This window comes from Pseudonaja textilis, chromosome 12 (genome assembly GCF_049901715.1).
Source record: "Pseudonaja textilis isolate UNSWEBS1 chromosome 12, rPseTex1.2, whole genome shotgun sequence".
NCBI classification, from domain to species: Eukaryota; Metazoa; Chordata; class Lepidosauria; order Squamata; family Elapidae; genus Pseudonaja; species Pseudonaja textilis.
Window position 1 is genome coordinate 17784171 of NC_142001.1, and position 19008 is coordinate 17803178.

At 44.7% G+C, this 19008-nt stretch overlaps 2 protein-coding genes across 11 annotated transcripts in view; one reads left to right on the forward strand and one right to left on the reverse strand.

Annotated features, from left to right (window-relative positions):
* The window catches only part of CD99L2 (CD99 molecule like 2), a 32625-nt gene extending 22497 nt beyond the window's left edge, over nt 1-10128 (forward strand). The window contains exons 10-13 of the mRNA XM_087941273.1: nt 1144-1170; nt 2776-2895; nt 6184-6249; nt 7628-10128. Coding sequence (XP_087797399.1) covers nt 1144-1170; nt 2776-2895; nt 6184-6249; nt 7628-7695 — 281 coding nt within the window. The 3' untranslated portion in view covers nt 7696-10128. The remainder of the gene's footprint in view (nt 1-1143; nt 1171-2775; nt 2896-6183; nt 6250-7627) is intronic.
* A 7749-nt stretch (nt 10129-17877) lies between these two features.
* Nucleotides 17878-19008, reverse strand: part of MTMR1 (myotubularin related protein 1) — a 32068-nt gene continuing 30937 nt past the window's right edge. For all 10 annotated transcript variants that reach the window (XM_087941157.1, XM_087941155.1, XM_087941156.1 and 7 more), the window contains one exon: nt 17878-18677. In XM_087941157.1, coding sequence (XP_087797283.1) covers nt 18519-18677 — 159 coding nt within the window. In that variant the 3' untranslated portion in view covers nt 17878-18518. The remainder of the gene's footprint in view (nt 18678-19008) is intronic.

A 19008-nucleotide genomic window follows, 5' to 3' on the forward strand; every position in this document is an offset into this window, starting at 1 on the left:
CTTGGAAGTTGTGGGAGCTTCATCCCTGGAGGTTTTCAAGAAGAGACTGGACTGCCATCGGTCAGAAATGGTGTAGGGTTTCCTGCTTGGGCAGGGGGTTGGACTAGATGGCCTACAAGGTCCCTTCCGACTCAGTTCCTTTGCCACTGAACGGGAAAGGAGCAAAACGTAAGGCACACAGGTGTAAACAAGGCACCAGCGTTTCTCTTTAGATGCACCAGACCGTTGGCATTCCTTCACTGGCGCTGAGCACACCACAAAGGGATCATTCTTCCGAGCCGCGCTTGAGTGTTTTCCTTCTCCAATTAGAGAATGGAGCGTGTGTGTCTGTGTGTGTGTGTGTGTGTGTGTAGGGGGGGGAGGGAAATTACTGCTTATGCTGCAGCGGGCAGAAAATGTGCAGACAAAGACGTTCGTTTCGCTGCAGACCGCACCCACTTTCTCCAATGCGCACGAGGCTAAATTTATAATCAATCTCATTTATTGCTCCTGACGCAGCAGCGGCTTAATTAATACGAGGGCCAGCGATTTGCAGCGGCAGTTCAGGTTGGGCACTCCCAACTTCCTTGGTCGACATATTAGGAGATAATTAAAATGGCCCCGGGATTGATTAATTGATTATCTATTTGTTTAGCGCAGCACCCCCTGGGCGGCTTAAAATTGGCTTTGGAGAGAACCCAGGAAGGGGAGGGGAGAAAAAGCAGTTGGGGAGGAGCAGCTTCTCTCTTCCCAAACCGTCCTCTTGCTTTTAACTCCCAAGGTGTAAATCAGTTATACGTCGGGGGTGTGTGTGGTTTGGACGGAGGGGGAATGTAGGGCAGGCGTGGTCGTCGCGGCTACAAATCCACAGGGTTTTGTTAACCAAGATCTCTCCGTTCTCCTCTTCCCCTAAAAATCTGCCCCCTGCCCCCCAAAAAACCCAAGATTGTAACCATCATGCTTGACTCATTGAACGACCGTCCTGCTTAGCGATGTGATTTCTGGTCCTGATTGCAAGTCAAGGGACTTACCCATACCTCTGCTATAAACTTGGAGACGATCTGTAACTTGTTTCAGACTTCATAAATGTTGCACGTTCTTCTTTAGTTATGGTTGACTGATTGCCTCGTCGTTTATTCTTCTGTCGTTTATTCTTCCGTCTAGGAGACAGTGACAATGATTACAATAATGGTAAGTGTGCGCGCTCGGGACATCTCAGCTTCTTTTCAAAACCATGGATTTCCCTTGAGACCCCGGCCTTTTCAGATGCCCCTTTAAAACTCCTTTCTCAGTCTTTCCTGGGCACCAAGCTGTGGAGAAGGGCGAGGTGGCTTTTAGCAGAATCTGACCTGACCTGTTATGAGAATGTGGGGATTCACCTTTGAAGCTCAGGAACCATCGCTTTTACACCCTTGTTTTTTAAATCTCTATATAGAAAAGCGAAATGCCACTCATGCATCATCACAAAATCTCCAGAACTGTAAAACTTACGAACTTGAAATTTGGCACGTAGGTTCCTCTTGGCTTCTAGATGCTCACCAAGAAAGGATTTTTCAAAATGACCACCAGAACGTTTAGAGTATTTCCTAGAGTATTTAGAGTATTATTAACACGCTCTGATGCTAAGGAGTTCTACCCAAGTGCCTTTCGAAGATGTTTTGCTTATCATCCGATCAGTTTCTTCAGCTCTTGACTAGAGAGTAGGGAATGGAAAAGATTCCATTATTTACTACCCCACTATCCTGCCAGAGTTGAAGAAGCTCCTTGGATGAGAAGCAAAACCTCTTCAAAAAACAAAACAAAACAAGGAAGTTCTGGAAAAAAAAGCACCTTTGGGACTACCTGGATGACGGAGAATCTCTATAGACTTTTAGCTCTGCAATTTGGGATGGACACCCTGGGAATGGGAGTAGGAATTACAGGAACCGTTAGCACCACTCCGGTTACTATAAGGACGCAGATAAGACCTGGTTCAGCCGTTTTTGTTCTGTAGCCCAGTCTACACCCGGTGTAGACTGAGTTATAGGGTTCCATCAAGGGTAACCCCAAAGGTGCTTTTCCGAGAGGCAACTGGACTTTCTGGTTTTTCTTTGAAGACGTTTCCCTTCTCATCCAAGAAGCTTCTTCAGCTCTGACTGGATGGCGGGGAATGGAAGGACTGATGCTCCTTGCGGATAGCTGGTCATTTGCGTTCTTTTAGAGAATCGTTGTGGCCACTTGGAGGTTTATTTGTGTCCTCAGAATCACCTGAGTTGTGCAAATGGTTGTAGAGCCTTCTTGGAACTGCTGAAAAGATTGTATTGTAAACTGGAGGTAGATGATGTTATATTCCTCCCCCTCAGCCTTTGAGAAAAGGCTGTTCGATTTGGACCTCGATGGCCTATTTGACAGATAAACCTCCAAGTGGCCTCAACGACCCTCTAAAAGGATGCAAATGACCAGCTGTCCGCAAGGAAGATCAATCCTCCCATCCAGTCAGAGCTGAAGAAGCTTCGTGGATGAGAAGCGAAACGTCTTCGAAAGAAACAAACGAGAAAGTCCATTCGCCTCCTGAAAAAAGCAGCACCTCGGGAACAACCCTGACCTGGAGGATGGAGATTCTCTGCAGATGTTCAGGCTGGGGAAGGTGGCAGAAGTCAGTCAATTCACCTAAGTCAGGGTAGAATCCACAGCCATGGCCCGGTGGAACAAAGGTGTGGGCAGGAACGGAGAAAAGAAAATGAGCGGGGACTTTTTATAAACATCTAGGATGTAGGTCGCCATCCGTAAATGGTCTTTGCTCTTCCACTTCTACAGGTGCCCTGGTGGAAACCGGGACAATTGCTGGCATTGTCAGTGGCCTCGCCATGGCCTTGATCGGGGCTGTCAGCAGCTACATTTCCTACCAGCAAAAGAAATTCTGCTTTAGCATACAACGTAAGTGTCTCCGTTGAGACAAGTAAATCAGTCAGTTTTTCAATCCAGGGATAAGTATCAAAGTCCAGTGTCAAAAACAGTTCAGTATCAGACTTACATTAAATCCAGGAATATCAGTCAATTAGGAAAAATGGGGTAATGGCAATACTTTCCAACAGAAGGAAACAGAGATACACTCACGCTCTCTTCTGAGACTCAGACTAAAACAATCCAGGTTTCTGGCTCCATCTTATGGCTGTTTGAACAACCACACCCAATTGCAGTTTTTGCAATCTCTTAAAGACATAGTACTAAAATGTTTATCCTGGCTTATATATTTCAAACGCAAATACCTGTTAGGTGACTTATATTCCTGACAGTCTCCAACTCCCACCTCACCCCCTTGCAGGAGATCTGAGCCCACCAGGACCCTCCAGGAAAGCAGACCCAAGATAGGGCTTCAGTGAAGGAGACTATTTCGTAGCTCAGGGTCGAAATGATGGGTCCTTGGAGCTGGGTGGTTTTCTTGCAGACGTTTCATTACCAAACTAGGTAATATCATTAGTGATGGAAGGGAGTGAGGTTGGAGGAGGAAAAGGAGGAGAATTATAGGGTCCTTGGTATTCTCTGAGCTTAGCTGTTTTCTTTCAGACGTTTCATTACCAAACTAGGTAACCTCATCAGTTCTGGATAGGCTTCCCAACCTATTTTCAGTTGGTTATGGAATTCCTGAAGGGCCCACAGTAGGTCCTCCTTCGGTTGCCTTTCCGGTTGACAAAGCTAGAAAAGGGCCTGATGAGGACCAGGACTGGGATAAGACTTGTTTGGCCTGGTTCATTCCATCCCTCCATTAGTCCAGTCAAAGCTGGAAAAGATTCGTTCTTCAGAATTGGTTCTTTCACCCTTGCTGAAATTTACCCGGGTGTGAAAGGGAGAGAAGGGACGTGGTGGCTCAGCGGCTAAGACGCTGAGCTTGTCGATCAGAAAAGTCGGCAATTCAGCGGTTCGAATCCCTAGCGCTGCGTCACGGAGTGAGTTCCTGTTCCTTGTCCCAGCTTCTGCCAACCTAGCAGTTCGAAAGCTTGTAAAAAATGCAAGTAGAAAAATAGGTACCACTTTGGTGAGAAGGGAACAGCATTCCATATGCCTTTGAAGGCCTTTAGTCATGCCGGCCATATGACCACGGAGACGTCTTCGGACAGCACTGGCTCTTCAGCTTTGTAACAGAGATGAGCACCGTTCCCTAGAGCCGGAAACGACTAGCATGTATGTGCGAGGGGAACCTTTACCTTTAAAAGTGAGAAAAGCACTATTTCGTGGAGGAGCCAACCTTCGGATGGTTGCAGGAAGAGAAATGATTCCCATTTCCTGCCCCTTTCCTTCTTCTTCTTTCTTTTTAGCAAAGTAACACAAAGAGGAGTGAACTGGAGTTGGTTGAACAAGCAGAATAAGTCAAGAGAAATGTGATGGATTTATTTATCCATTCATTTATCTAACCCCTGCGGTGTTTTTTTGGTGCTCTGTTGGTTATCAGCTGCCGTGTTGCGGGGAGAAAACGAGTGTTATTGCTTGCAAAACAGAAAGATTTGTTTTCTTTTTTTAATGGACCCAAAGTCACAGAATAGATAGATAGATAGATAGATAGATAGATAGATAGATAGATAGATAGATAGATAGATAGATACCTATCATCAATATGAGGGAATTAAACATAGGGGTAGATCTTCGTACAGGTGCATGTGTTATCTCTGTGCATGCTAGAAATGCAGAAGGAACATTCTTAGGTCTAGAAAAGCGTTTTGATAAAGGCGGCAACGCAGATGCCCCACAAAAAGGCAACAGGAAATTAAAGTTAATTATAACGGAGGATTAATTTTAGCCATCAGATGAGGCATGCTGGGATAATGTCAGGCTTTGGATGCATGGCAGTGCGCGCAGCAGCTCCTGAAGGGGCTTTTTTTTTTTAAAAAAAGGAAATGGCACGAAACAAGCCTCTCGGCTGGATTCACACGTGGCATTTTGGATGCCCCCGTTTTGAATGGCAGAAGCAAATGATGGATGAGATTTGATCACCCTCCTGCCTCCAGATTTCAGCTCACAGCTTCTCCCAAGGGTGATCTAAACACTGATCTAACTCATTGGATCTGTTTGAAATGTGTGTGTGTGTGGGGGGGAAGCAGGAATGCAAAGATTTAAAAGGAAGAAAGAGGGAGGGAGTTGGTGCTAGAAGTTGTTTAGGTGAGGTACAGAGTGCAGAGAAGGATGATGAGGGGACTGGAGGCTAAAACATATGAAGAACAGTTGCAGGAACTGGGCACGGCTAGTCTGTCTGTCTGTCTGTCTGTCTGTCTACCATCTCTGTCTGTCTGTCTGTCTATGTATCTATCTATGTATCTCTCTCTCTTTCTCTCTCCCTCCCTCCCTACCTACAAACCTACCTATGTCTCTCTGTCTGTCTACCCTTAATAAGGACATACCTAGAGTATTGCATGCAGTTTTGGTTATCACACTATAAAAAGATGCTGAGACTCTAGAAAGAGTGCAGAGAAGAGCAACCAGGATGATGAGGGGACTGGAGACTAAAACATATGAAGAACAGTTGCAGGAACCGGGCTTGGCTAGTCTAGGGAAGAGAAGGACCAGGGGAGACAGGAGAGCAGCCTTCCAATATTTGAGGGGCTGCCCCAGAGAGGAGGAAGGGGTCAAGCTATTTTCCAAAGCCCCTGAAGGCCAGACAAGGAGTAACAGATGGACCTCCAAGGTCCCTGCCAACTGTGTTCTAACGTGCTGTAGGGGTTGGACTAGATGACCTACAAGGTTCATTCCAACTCTGATTATCTGTTATCTGAGGTTGGGACGAGGCTGTCGACTCCTGTAGGCCATGTTGTGCATCATGATTCACCCACACCTGGAAGGTGCCATGAATCCTTTGCCTGTTTCGGAGTTCAAGTTGGAGGTTTAAAAATGCAAATAACGTCAGAGAAGGAGAAGCGGAGCACAAAAAAATGCTCTTTAAAATCCGAACCTCTTTATCTAGTTTGCCTTTGAGTCCACAGTATCACATTTCTCTCTCCCCATGAGGTGCTGCAAGGGCTGTCCTGAGGACACAAATAAAAGAGATTTTGTGATCTTATAAATCAGGTTGGTTTTCAGAATTGTTTCGGTGCTGCCTTGGCCTTGTCTCCCAGGAAGAGCATTTATTAGGAGCATCCTCCGTTTTTTTCTGCGTTGAAGCTTCGGTCGTCTCGCAACCTCTGTGCCACTTTTAAAATTGGGTGTCAAATCTCTCCTGCTCTCTGCTATTTTTAGAGGGCCTGAATGCCGAGTATGTGAAAGGAGAAAACATGGAAGCAGTGGTGACCGAAGAGCCACAAGGTGAGTGGGTGTGTTGTGTCCTTAAGGGCACAGTGTGTCACAACGCACTGCGTGCCAGCTTTGTGGTGATAGCTCGGGAGGGGGCATGGTTTTTGAAAGGCTGCAGAACCGTAACGTGTGTAGACCACGAGTTGGTAGTAGTGTTCCAGTATTTGAAAGGAGGCCACAAAGGGTCGGAGTAGAAGGCCTCTAAAGTTACTTCCAGTTCTATTCTGATTGATTGATGAACATGGTGTCGGCATTCCAGAAAACTTCCACTCCAACAAATCACTCCGAGACAGACCATCTTCTCAAAAGTTCTGTTTTATTTGGATAGTAAACGGGCACATCTGGGGAATCCCAAATCTGAAAGTTCCAGGTTTCCTTGCAATAAGTAAAAAAGTACAAATCCACCCCCTGCACTCATCATTGCATCACATGACCCAATCACACCCATCCCAACTTGAGACTTCCGCACACCCAGGTGCAGAAATGACATGACCTTGACTTAGAAAAAGAATGCTATTATGTCTAACCACATACACTCCAAGAAAGTCCCCCCCCTCCCATTTTCCCAGGCTTAAGAAGGTGGCAGTGTGGAAGTGTCTGGTGTCAATATGGCTTCCAAAGCTGACACATGGCCTTCTACAGTTGCTGTGATGACCCAAAGGAGAATGGCACAAAGCCAAAGTCAGATAAGCAATAAGAGTCCCTTTATTATCTCCAACTTCGCCCCCAATGTCCAGGTTACCTTCGGGCTGGAGAAAAACTCTCCCAGGAACAGCCTTTGACTGTAGATAATTCAGTCCAAAACAAGGTACACACAAAGTGTAACTTAAAATCCAAACAAATCAAACTGAAGTAATTAGCTTGACAGGGCAGGAGAAAAAAAATCAGACTTGAAAGCACACCAAAAACTCACATAGTTGGGAAGATGCCAGGAACACAGATAAGCCACAACAATACAAGATAAATTCACATTTGCTTCCAACAGCTTGCTGCATGTAACTTGCCTTTTTTTTTTTATACACTGTGTTCCCAGCTGCAGCTAATGAAGGGAATCAGGACCCTTTCCTCCCCCATAACTCACACGACCCATGTTGCTCCCTTCTCCATTCCTCTCTGCATGCCCTAGGATGAAGAGGGGGTGGGCCTGAGTCTTCCTCTGAACTCCCTCTCCCTTGCTCCACCTCTCCCCTGCTCTGCCCAGCCAGACTTTGCCCTTCCCCAGTTTCCTCCACAGTCAATGGAGCCACACTCCCGCTTCCTGTCAGCTGTTGGTCTTCCTCCTCCGAGTCAGATTCCGACAGGGGCATGACAGTTGCCGGCCAGTTTGTATGTTTCTTATTTTCCTACAAGACCAAGCTAAAATTTTCTCTCTCTTTTTTTCCTTCCCTAGTGAAATACTCTGTCCTAGAACCACAGACAGCAGAAGCTCCGCCGCCTCAAGAAAACGCAAAAGTCTGAAATCTCAGCCCTCCGGCTTAAAAAAGAAAAAGAAAGAGAACCAATTGTTGGCAAATAAAACAAACAACAAAACACATCGCACACACACACACACACACACATGAGCGCACACACGCACACATACATCCATGCACACGCTCCTCTCTCACACGATTTGTAATTTAGCTTCTAACAAAAAAAAAACGTTTAATTTGGGATTCCAAAGCTATTTAAATGTGCATTCCCCCGACTAGGGCAGGGTTCTTCTTATTGTGGTAGGCTTGTAGACTGGTTGAAAAAAAAAAAAAAAAAGAAGAAGAAATGATGATGATGATGATGATAATGTTTTTTCGGGTTTGATTTTGTTTTTCATTTTTTTTAATATATCGTTTTTGTGAAAGAGTCGTAGGTTTGCATCGCCATGGGTCGTGTCCGAGCTTTGGGCAGGTTGAATATGAAATGCAAAGGTTCTTCCAAGGGGTTGTTTCCATCGTAGACGTTAGAGATGTCCATGAACGTCATTTGGATGGGTTGGGTTTGGGGAGAGAAAGAGACGGCAGCGAAGAGCAGGAGTAAGAGACCAGTCGAAGTTGCTTGTAGGTGACCAACCCAAAATAGAAAGATTCAGCCAAGATCTCAGCTCTTGGTTACGGGTAGAGTTTCCATCGAGGTCCTGGTTGAGCTCCTTGGGGAGATGGTCTTCAAAAGAGAACGAGACCGATGGCAACAGTCTTTAATCGGTGGGGGGCCAGAAGAGACGGTGGCCCCACCGAACTGGGCTTCATTTCAGCTAGGAACAATCTTCAATTGTTGGTTTGCTTTTGAGTAGGACCTGTGTGAAGACACGGCAAGAAGGAACTGAGCCTCACTTTTAAGGCTGCTGTGGTGACCGCTGAAAATGGCTTTTCCCTCCATCTGGTCTGTTTGGACAGAATTCGTGGGGGCTTCTGGCTTCATGGTGGTTTTCCTCCCAGGTTTGCAGCGGGGTCTCCAAAGCTTGAATTTGAAGAGAACATCTCGAGGGAGGAGGATGGGCCAAATTAATTCAGACCAACCTTGCCGTCTAGTTCAGTCTGAAGGGGTGAGACATCCAGGTCAGCACAGACCGAATGGGCTAAAATCCAGAAAAGGGAGAAGGTTTTGGTTCGGGAAAGGCCAGCGATGGTCATTTGGGAATGTTGCACCTTCAGGTTTTCGAGGCCTGCTGGTTCACATGTTCTCCAACATTTCTGTGCTGGTATTTTAGCGGGGCCGGTCATCATATCCCACAGATGCATACTTTGGGCCTTGGGGTTCCCCAAGGTCTCAGTTTTTGAGTTCAGCTGGATTGTGGGCCACTGTGTTTATTTGGTTATGTCCAACTTTTGAAGGTCCATTTCAAGGAAAGGAGAAGATGCTGGCCGTTTGAGCTCTTGGCCTGGAGGGAGCCCGAGGTTTAGAACGGAAGTCTCCAAACTTGGCAACTTTAAGACATGTGGACTTCAACTCCCAGAATTCTCCAGCCAGCATAGATGACTGGAGAATTCTGGGAGTTGAAGTCTACAAGTCTTAAAGTTGCCAAGTTTGGGGACCCCTGGTTTAGGACCTCCTTCCGTTTGTGTCTCGTGGCCCATCAGAAATCCTCCGGGTCCTTCTCTTAGGAAAGCCCTGAGAAGAAGACCACATGGAGCTGAGCCAAGATGGGTTCTCCTCAGTGGGGTTTGTCCTGTTGGCCATCACCTGTACCCAACAAGTAGTACAAGGTTTCTTTGTCATCTCTGGGGAGGTGAAACTTATCCCTGACGGTAGGATGAGACAGCCGTTGCCACCAGTCCTCCATCTTGTTTGTATCAAACCAGCTTAGCTGCTCTTCCCGCTGTGCTTATACAGTCACTGGTTGGGCTTAAATTTCCTTGCCTTAACTAGAAACCACGAGGGGAGTCTTAAGAACAGCGCCTGCTACTGTTCAGGCTCTCCCTTCAGTTGGCTCATGAAGGGGAAGACTACTCGTTGCTCTACACCAGGGATGTCTAACCTCGGCCGCTTCTAAGACTTGTGGACTTCAACTCCCAGAATTCCCCAGCAGCCCACGTGTCTTGGTTGGATACCTGCTCTACACAGTGGTGCAAATGGGGATTCCTGGAAAAGGGCCACATGGCTGCCCGTTGTCACTCTTTCCCAGATCAAACCACAATCCCTGGTTTGTCTTAAATTTAGCTGGATCCCAGTTGTTATTTTTTATATTCCACGGGGGTGCCAGAGGTCGTGAAGCCAGGGGACTTTTCTGGCCTTATTTTGGGAGAATTTGGATCAACAGCTACTAGTCACAGCCCTACCCCTGCGGAGCTGAGCAAGAAATGGGCTTGAATGTTGGCCCACGTTGGTCATTCTCAACCTAAGTCCTGTTAGCCGTGCATTTCACCCATTGTAGCAAGGTGTACATTTTCACATGCAAGATTAGGATATTTTGGTTTTGGTTTTTTTTAAAAAAATATCTCTTTAGTGCATGTATCGGTCCATGATATGTATTACACGGTGTTGGGGGGGGAGGGAAAAAATTGCGGGCAAAATACCTAATTTCAGATTTCATTTACCAACTAATCCTAGGTGATGTTTGTAGGGGGGACTTTTCTGGTAGGGATTCGGTGTGGGGATCATCGGAGGCCAAGGTGGTCTACACAGTGTGATCAAAATAAAAAAGCCCAGGTGATTACGGTACTTAAAAGAATGGACATAACTTCAAATGGGCTATTGTGGCTGCCAGATTTACATTTTTTGACCACATTTTGTGGACCTGCCGCAAAGACTTCGTTGATTGAGGCATGTTGAACCTTCTGTAGATGTTGCTGTGTGTGGAGGAAACTTCTGGATGGACCTCTCAATGTCAGGAGCACGACCGGCTGTATCTATAGGGGCTGTGATGGCGAACCTATGGCACACACAATCACCAGCTGGTTTCTGGCATGCACATGTGTGCTGGCCAGCTGGTCTTCAGGGCGTGGAGCACCGGAAAATGGCCTGAAAAACATCCATTTGGGGGCTCTTTTCAGGCCAGTTTTCAAGCCAGTTTTCAGGCTGTTTTGGGGGCCAAAAACAGCCCCCAAAACGGCCTGAAATGTCCCAGAAAACAGCCCTGAAATGGCCCCAAAACAGCATGAAAGCCCCAAAATGGCCTGGAAAACAGCCTGAAAATGCCCCCCAAAACAGCCTGAGAGCATCCTGAAAATGGCCCCCAAATGGCCTGAAAACAGCCTGAAAAACTGCCCCCAAAATGGCCTGAAAGTGGCCCAGAAAACAGCCTGAAAATGACCCCAAAATGGCCTGAAAAACGGCCAAGACCAGCCCAAAAACAGGGTTTCGGTTTCTCCGGCTCACGCGCATTAATACGCATGCATGCACATTCCAGTTTGGGCACTCAGTGCTGAAAAGGTTTGCCATCACTGCTAGAGGGGTTTAAGGAAATTTTAACCCGAGACTTCCATCTTTCATCCATGATGGAGGTGACTCCTGTGGATTTCAGCGGAGCGTCAGTATGAGGTGGTTATGCTAGTCCAGATGTTGGTGGGAATTCCTTCTGCTTTGGTTGAGCTTCATAATTTGCGGTCCACCAGCATGACAAGGCCTTCCAATGAAATGTGTATATTTGGGGATGTACTCAATTCTCTTACCCCAGTCTCATCGTCTAATTTTATCGTTTTGAAGACTTAAAATTGGCACTTGGAAGGCCAACCTGGGGGAATCATGGAAGACTTCAGCTTATTTAAGGAAGCCGCTGAGGTGACTTCTCTTTGGTGGGATTCTCCTGTGGAGGGATTCTCCCATGAAGGACTTGCAGTTCAACCAAGAGCTACTTAGGAAAACAATGTTGAAGGTTTCCCCTTTTTTGAGGTGGCCTTCAAGTATTGGAGAAGAAGGTCTGGTCTTGGCGTTTCTGTTTTGAATTACATTTTGTAGAGTAGAGAAATCCAAGGTGACCTCAACCACACAGAGGAATCTACATCACAGCCTCTTTCCAACTACTGTCTCTCTTTTTAAAGAAAGAGAAGTCAAATACATCAAACATTAGACTAGGGTTATCGTGATGCATCTTTAGATAAAATAGTGGGGAAATGGTGGCTGTACTTGGACTAGAAATCATTTTTTTCCTCACCTAGATGGAAATTTCTTTCCTTTCCTTTCCTTTTCTTTTGGCCAATTACGGAGAAACGTTTACTGTAGGTGTAAAATTGTCTGTTTCGTTGTCTTTCTATTACTGTCCTGCCACTGATCTACATCTTGAAATACTGTGTCTCGGAACAGGTTTTGTTACCCAGATCGATGTTTAAAAAAATGTGATGTATTGCAGATTCTATGAACAAAATAATAATAATAAAATTGTCCCGAGTGTTATGTTAAGAGGAAAAGAAAAAAAAAAAAAGCTACCAGGTTTTCAAGATGTAGCAGTTGATGAATCTGTGAGGTACTTCTTTTCCCCAAAGTCTTTTTGTATGAATTTGGTAAATGGTTATGCCTTAATGTAAATTTTAGGTAGTCCAGCAGAAGGGAGGTATTTGTAGAATACAACTCAACGTCAGGTACCAAGAGCAACAATGACTGTTATTGCCTCCCCAGACCACGACCAACAGCGTAGTCTTCCCCAGAAGTCAAGACTTCAGTTCTTGCACCCCGGTTTAGTTCTTTTCCTGAACAACAATGGCCCAGGTATGTTCTCCACGGGGTTCCTGTCTCCAGGCCACCAAGGCGTAGGATGAAGGCTGGCTGGGCAAGACCCTACTGTGTTGCCTTTGAGACCTTCAGAAATCCTACGATGGAGCAGGAGAGGTCTACCAACTGGATCTAGGCCAACTCAACGCGGGACAATTCAATGCTGTATTAATCGTTTCATTCGATTGCTATTTATCACGGGTGACCATGTTTTCGTTGAAATTATTGTAAGTTGCCAAAGGCAACTGCACTTTGGTTTTTTGGGGTTTTTTTTAATTTCCTTGAAGATGTCCATGGAGATTTCCAGTCCTCCAAGTCACGGTTGTCCCGAAGGTGATTGTTTTTTTCAAGAGGCAACTGGACTTTCTGGTTGTTTTTTTGAAGACGTGTTGCTTCTCAACTAAGACCCTTCAGAGCTGGAGAAGCTCCTTGGATGAGAAGGGAAACATCTTCCAGGAAAACAACAAAACAAAAACTAAAGCCCAGTTGGCTTTTGAGGAAAAAAAAAATACACCTTTGGGACAATCGTGACTTGGATGATTGAGAATCTCCATAGACAATCTTACATCTTGTATTTCTGGATTGACTTTATTTTATTATTATTGGTCATGGTTCCGTTGAAATGAATTACTTTTTTTGTTGGTTGAATTATCCTGTTGGGGAGTTGGCCAAGATGAGTTGGCCGTGGCAAGTTGTACCAACTTCTGTTGCTCCTTAAAAAAAAAACCCAAGGCTAGACGAGAGGAAAAACCCCGCGTTGGAGATTACACACTTGAGCCTGAGATTTTGTGCAACAAAGGCGATTGTTGTGTTGACTTGCCGGGGGCCGTTCTTGGAAAGTCGAGAGATTCCAGGGCTCGACATTGGAAGGTCTTTTGCATGCAAAGCATGTGCTCCTTCACAGAACTTCAAATCTCCTTCCCCGCTGGGGAATTCTGTCCGTTGTCTGTATATTCAACCAACAGTATGTTTGGCTTTTTTCCTGGCTAACTTCTTGGTAGCAGTGCCAGCTGTGTTGTACCACACCTCTGGGAAAGCGGGGGTGTGCACACGTGTCCGTTTTTCTACTCTGCTTTTTTTATATTGGTAAATTAAAACTATCTGTGAGCTGAAAGGCCGCATCTCATCAGCGTAGCCAGATGTTCAGAGCAGGACGAATAACAGGCGTTTGAAGTCTTCCATCAGGCCAAAGATGTATATATATATATGTAGAGACCACATATTGTGCCCTGAATTTATATGCAACACATGTTCTTGGAAGTTGAAATGAGACATCTAATTAGGAGAAGAAGAAAAAGGTTTCCTGTTAGGAGAAAACTTAGGAGGAATTCTAGCCACTTCTACTTTTGAAAGAACTGGCTTAGATTTTACCTTTCTCTCCTTCTCGTTTGCAATTTCTTTCCTTTTTTGGCAAATACGGACCGGTGTCAGTTGTCATTTTCTCGTACAACCGGCAGCAAAATGATTTCGCTCGTTGTCCAATTCTGCTGCGGTAGGAAGTTGCGTTCCTCCAAAGGGTAGAACCGAAGAGCAGAAAAGGTAGAGAACAAAAGGAGGAAGGACAAAAAACGGGACGGGAAAAAGGAAGAGATGAAATCGGAGACGACCGATTCAAAGAGGAGATGGCATATCCAAAGAAGCGAAAGCTTTCGTTTTTAAGCAATACATACATACCGTTGGCTTATACAGAAAGGATCTCTGTCCCAGTTGAAAATTGCGGGTTGGGTTGTCTAAAGAAAATAATAAATTAAAAAGTTAAGAAAAAAAGGCAGACTCATTTTGCTAAAGTGCATATAAGAATTATTATGGGGGATGGCTATCCGAACTTGAATGCTGAAGTACAAACTGGAAAAAAAATAAAATAAATGGAAAAAATGACTTGTAAACAAAACAGTGTGTTTGTGTCTCCTGTGTAGGTGCACCACTTCTTCTTCTTCCTCCTCCTCCTCCTCCTCCTCCTCCTCCTCTTCTTCTTCTCCTTCTCCTCCTCTACTACTATTCTACTATTCTTCTACTACTACTATTCTACTTTTCTTCTACTGTTCTACTTTTCTTCTATTTTACTACCATTCTAGTACTACTTTTCTACTACTATTCTGCTATTCTCCTTTTCTTCTACTACTATTCTATTCTACTACTTTTCTACTACTACTACTACTACTCTACTACTACTATTCTACCACTATTCTTCTCCTCCTTTCATATCCATCATCGGACATTGGCGATCATGTTGGCGATCCTCTTTTGATCAACAGCCCCACGAAAAAGGGCTGACGAGTTTTGTCCAAACCAGCCTCTTAGATTTTGAAGCCGCGATGTTCTTCTTCTGCCTGGAGATTCATTTGCCTTCAGTCTTTCCTTGGAGAGGATTAAGCGAAGGATGCTGCACTTTTCCGGGTGTTGCATCCCACGTCCGAAATATTCTAACGTTCACTTTTTTGTGGTTTTGATGATTTCCCTTGGCTTTCCCAGGGGGCTTATCTCCTCCTCCTTTCGGGTTTTGTCAACCCAGCCTATATGTAACGTCAAATCCACATTTCAAATGCTTCTTCCAGTCTCTTTAAGGGATTTTCTGTCCAGAGACCAACTCTCCACTCTGTAGAGCAGGAGAGAAAAGATGTAGCATCTGTCAAGCCTGCTTTTTCAATCTCGGGCTTATGTCGTGATTGCAGAAGAGCGTCTTCGTTTTTCACACTTAACAAAGGTTGCAACCTCCCCCCACAGTCAGGGGTTCAGAATTTGGACACCGGGCACAACTGACTCGTGTTTATGATGGTTGCAGCATCCCAGGACTACGTGGTTCTCCTTTGGGCTCCTTCTGACAAGCAAAATCGATGGGCAAGCTATATTAGCTTAACAACCATCTGTTGTCCTCTCCTTCTGCCCCCAGGACTAGTATAAAAGGGACCAGAGACAGTCAAATATTCTTCAGTGGAGAAGATGAGATTCCTGTGCCAATTTAAATGGGGAGGAGAGATTTCACTGTGTAAATTCACATACAGAGCGAGTGAGGGTAATTTCATTAGAATAGAATTAGAATATGAAATGGAATAAGGAAATAATAGAATAGATATTTGAAAATGGAATAGAATAAGGAATAGAATAGATATTGGAAAATAGAATAGAATAAGGAATAGAATAGATATTGGAAAATAGAATAAGGAATAGAATAGATATTGGAAAATAGAATAGAATAAGGAATATATATTTGAAAATAGAATAGAATAAGGAATAGAATAGATATTGGAAAATAGAATAGAATATAATAAGGAATAGAACAGATATTGGAAAATAGAATAGAATAAGGAATATATATTTGAACATAGAATAAGGAATAGAATATATATTTGAAAATAGAATAGAATAAAGAATAGAATAGATATTGGAAAATAGAATAGAATAAGGAATAGAATAGATATTGGAAAAGAGAATAAGGAATAGAGGAGATATTGGAAAATAGAATAAGGAATAGAATAGATACTGGAAAATAGAATAGAATATGAAATGGAATAAGGAAACAGAATATAATAGATATTGGAAAATAGAATAAGGAATAGAATAGATACTGGAAAATAGAATAGAATATGAAATGGAATGGAATAAGGAAATAATAGAATAGGATATTGGAAAATAGAATAGAATGAATATAGGAGAGAAAATAGAACAGAATAGAACTGAAATAGAATAGAGAATATAGGAGAGAGCCTAGAATAGAAATACAAATTAGAATAGAATACAATAGAATTCAGAATAGAATAAGAACAGAATATAGTTGGAAGGGACCATGGAGGTCTTCTAGTCCAACCCCCTGCTCGGGCAAAAATAGATGTTTTGGAAGTGCGTTGCAGAATTTCAGCAGTGTGGCCAAAAATATGGACAGTTTTGGGACCTGAAATGGGCAGGCTAGACCATGTTTTTACAGCAGTTCCAATCAGCTTTCGTGGTTGATGATGTCCAGAGTGGGGCAGTACCACTGCTAGGAGCTCCCCCTACCTCCCCGTGATGGTTTTGTCCAGGCTGCTTTCGAGACAGAAGTGAACAGCTGTGCAACATTCAGGAAGGGCAGTCTTGGCTAACCAACCCACTGTTCGTGACGCAACTTGTCTGGCCCGAACAAGACACTTGTAGTCTCTCGCTTAATGATAGCCAGGGTTGTTTTTTTTTAAAGAAAGAAATAAGTTGAATTGCTCTGAAGAAAGACACAGTAGCTTTTGAGTGTCTCGGAGCACACACACAACACAATAAAATAAATCAACGTGCACAACTTTTTCATTTAGCTCCTTGGTTGCAGTTTGCTCTCTTTTTCTAAACTACTTGTTGAGATCAGCGAAGGTGTCTTGGCTTTGCAGTCAGAAAAGAGAGAGAGAGAGAGAGTTGGAAGGGACCTTGCAGGTCATCTAGTCCAACCCCCCAACCCAAGCAGACCCTACACCATTTCTGACAAACGGCAGTCCGGTCTTTTCTTGAAAGCCTCCAGGGATGAAGCTCCCACAACTTCTGCAGGAAACCTAATGAACTTTCTAATATAGGTCCTAAGAGGCAATTAGTGATTGTGAGTCTTCCACACCCCAAAATGTCTTTCTTGAGCAGCAGCACAAAATCGAAAGGTAATGCAAAGGATGCAAAGGGTTTATAGTTCAAATCTGGGAATTCGGCTACTGGAAAAGCTTCCTAAGGGGAAAGGGAATTCTCTAAGTATCTAGCCATTTTAGATTAGATTAACCGAGTTGGAAGGGGCCTTGTAGGTCATCTAGTCCAACCCCCTGCCCAAGCAGGAAACTACACCATTTCGGACAGATGGCAGTCCAGTCTCTTCTTGAAAGCCTCCAGGGATGAAGCTCCCACAACTTCTGAGGGCAACTTCTGTTCCATGGGTGGATTGTTCTCCCTATCAGAAAATATCTCCTTTATTTCCAGGTTGAATCTCTCCTTGTTCTTAGTATGATCTCGTTAGTAGTCAAATTCAGTACATGTGTACTGAATTATAATCTGACATTATAATGGAGGGGTGCGGTGGCCTAGAGGCAGAGCTCTCGTCTCACAATCAGGAGGCTGTGAGTTCGATCCTAAGTACAGAGGCAGATATTCTCTCTCTGAGCACAATGAGAATGTATCTACTGAACAAAACCCCACTCTGGCAACAGGAAGGGCATCCGGCCAGTAAACATTCTGCTAGCTCCATTCAGTTGCCCTGACTTCACCCCCGCAAGGGATTATGGGGTTATTACAAGATGATGACGATTGGGGATGTTGCAACGGTCTTCAATGTGAGAAAGGGTCGTAAGGCACTTTTCTCAGTCCCGTGGTCAACTTTGAACGGTCGCTAAATGAACTGTTGTTAAGTCGAGGACTACTTATAACCGAGCCGATTCTGTCTCCCTGTCATGAAAGGGAGCAGGAAGTAGAGAAAACGTGCAAAAAAATCCTACCCGCAACGTTCAACAATCCACGGATTCAAAGATTCCTTGGGCAACCAGTAACTATGCTCTCCCGAGCAACGACAAATCCTGCTCATTGCTCTTTTTTGTTTTTTTTAAACGTCTTTATTCAAAATATACAATTGCTATAGGAATAATAATAATAATAATTAAAAAAACAAATCCATTTCAAAGTGCATCAAAGTCATCGGTCGCTGTCCCCCGCTCCAAAAATAATAATAATTATTCAGCGTGGGTTGTGGCTTCCTTTCCCCTTCCCGGCGCCCAACCACGCTGTACGAAGTACCCAAGGGAAGCTGATAAGGTTTCCCTTATCAGCTCGATATGATTTGTCACTGGGAGGAGGTGGAATCCGTCCTCTCTCTCCCCACTGCTTGCCCGACCCACAGATTTCCTGCTTTTGCTGCAAGTTTCAACGAGAAGTTAAAAAAAGAGTTTGGCTATCGACTCGGAAACGCGCCACGTTTAAAAAAAAGCAAAACAACAAACGAAAAAGGGAGAGGTAAGAAAGAGATGAGCAACCACCACTCCACAGCGCGATACTGCAAGGAAATGCTTTTGGCTTCGCTGTAACAGACACCGAGGAAAAAGGGGGGGATCTCCTCCCCCTAAACCCTCCGCCCACCCCCCTCCCCAAATAACACCGGCGGGAGGGAGGGAGGGAGGGAGGGTTTGTGGCAGCGGATAACGTGTCTAGTAAACCTCGCGGGGCTCGCTGGTCGGTCAGACGGAAGTGTGGACGGGGGAGACGGCGGGAGAAGTCCCTCGCTCGGAGGAAGACGAGATGGAGCGCTTGGCGGCCTCCCGGTGCAGTTCTTCCACCCTCTTTTGAAGTTCGGTTCGGAGGGCGAGGAGTTCTTTCAGGTTCTGGTGAATTGGCATCTGTTGGAACGGAACACAAGATTGGGTCGGCTTGGAAAGAGGCCAGGATCCAGATTGGAACTGTTCATCATTTGGCAGCCCAAAAAGCTAACGCTATCCTAAGCTGCATTAACAGAGGGATACAATCAAGATCAAGGGAGGTACTAATCCCACTCTATAAAGCCTTAGTAAGGCCACACCTAGAGTAACTGCATGCAGTTTTGGTCACCAGACTCTAGAAAAAGACGTTGAGACTCTAGAAAAAGTGCAGAGAAGAGCAACCCGGATGATGAGGGGACCGGAGGCTCAAACGTACGATGAATGAATGAACTGCCATGCCCACCAAGCCACA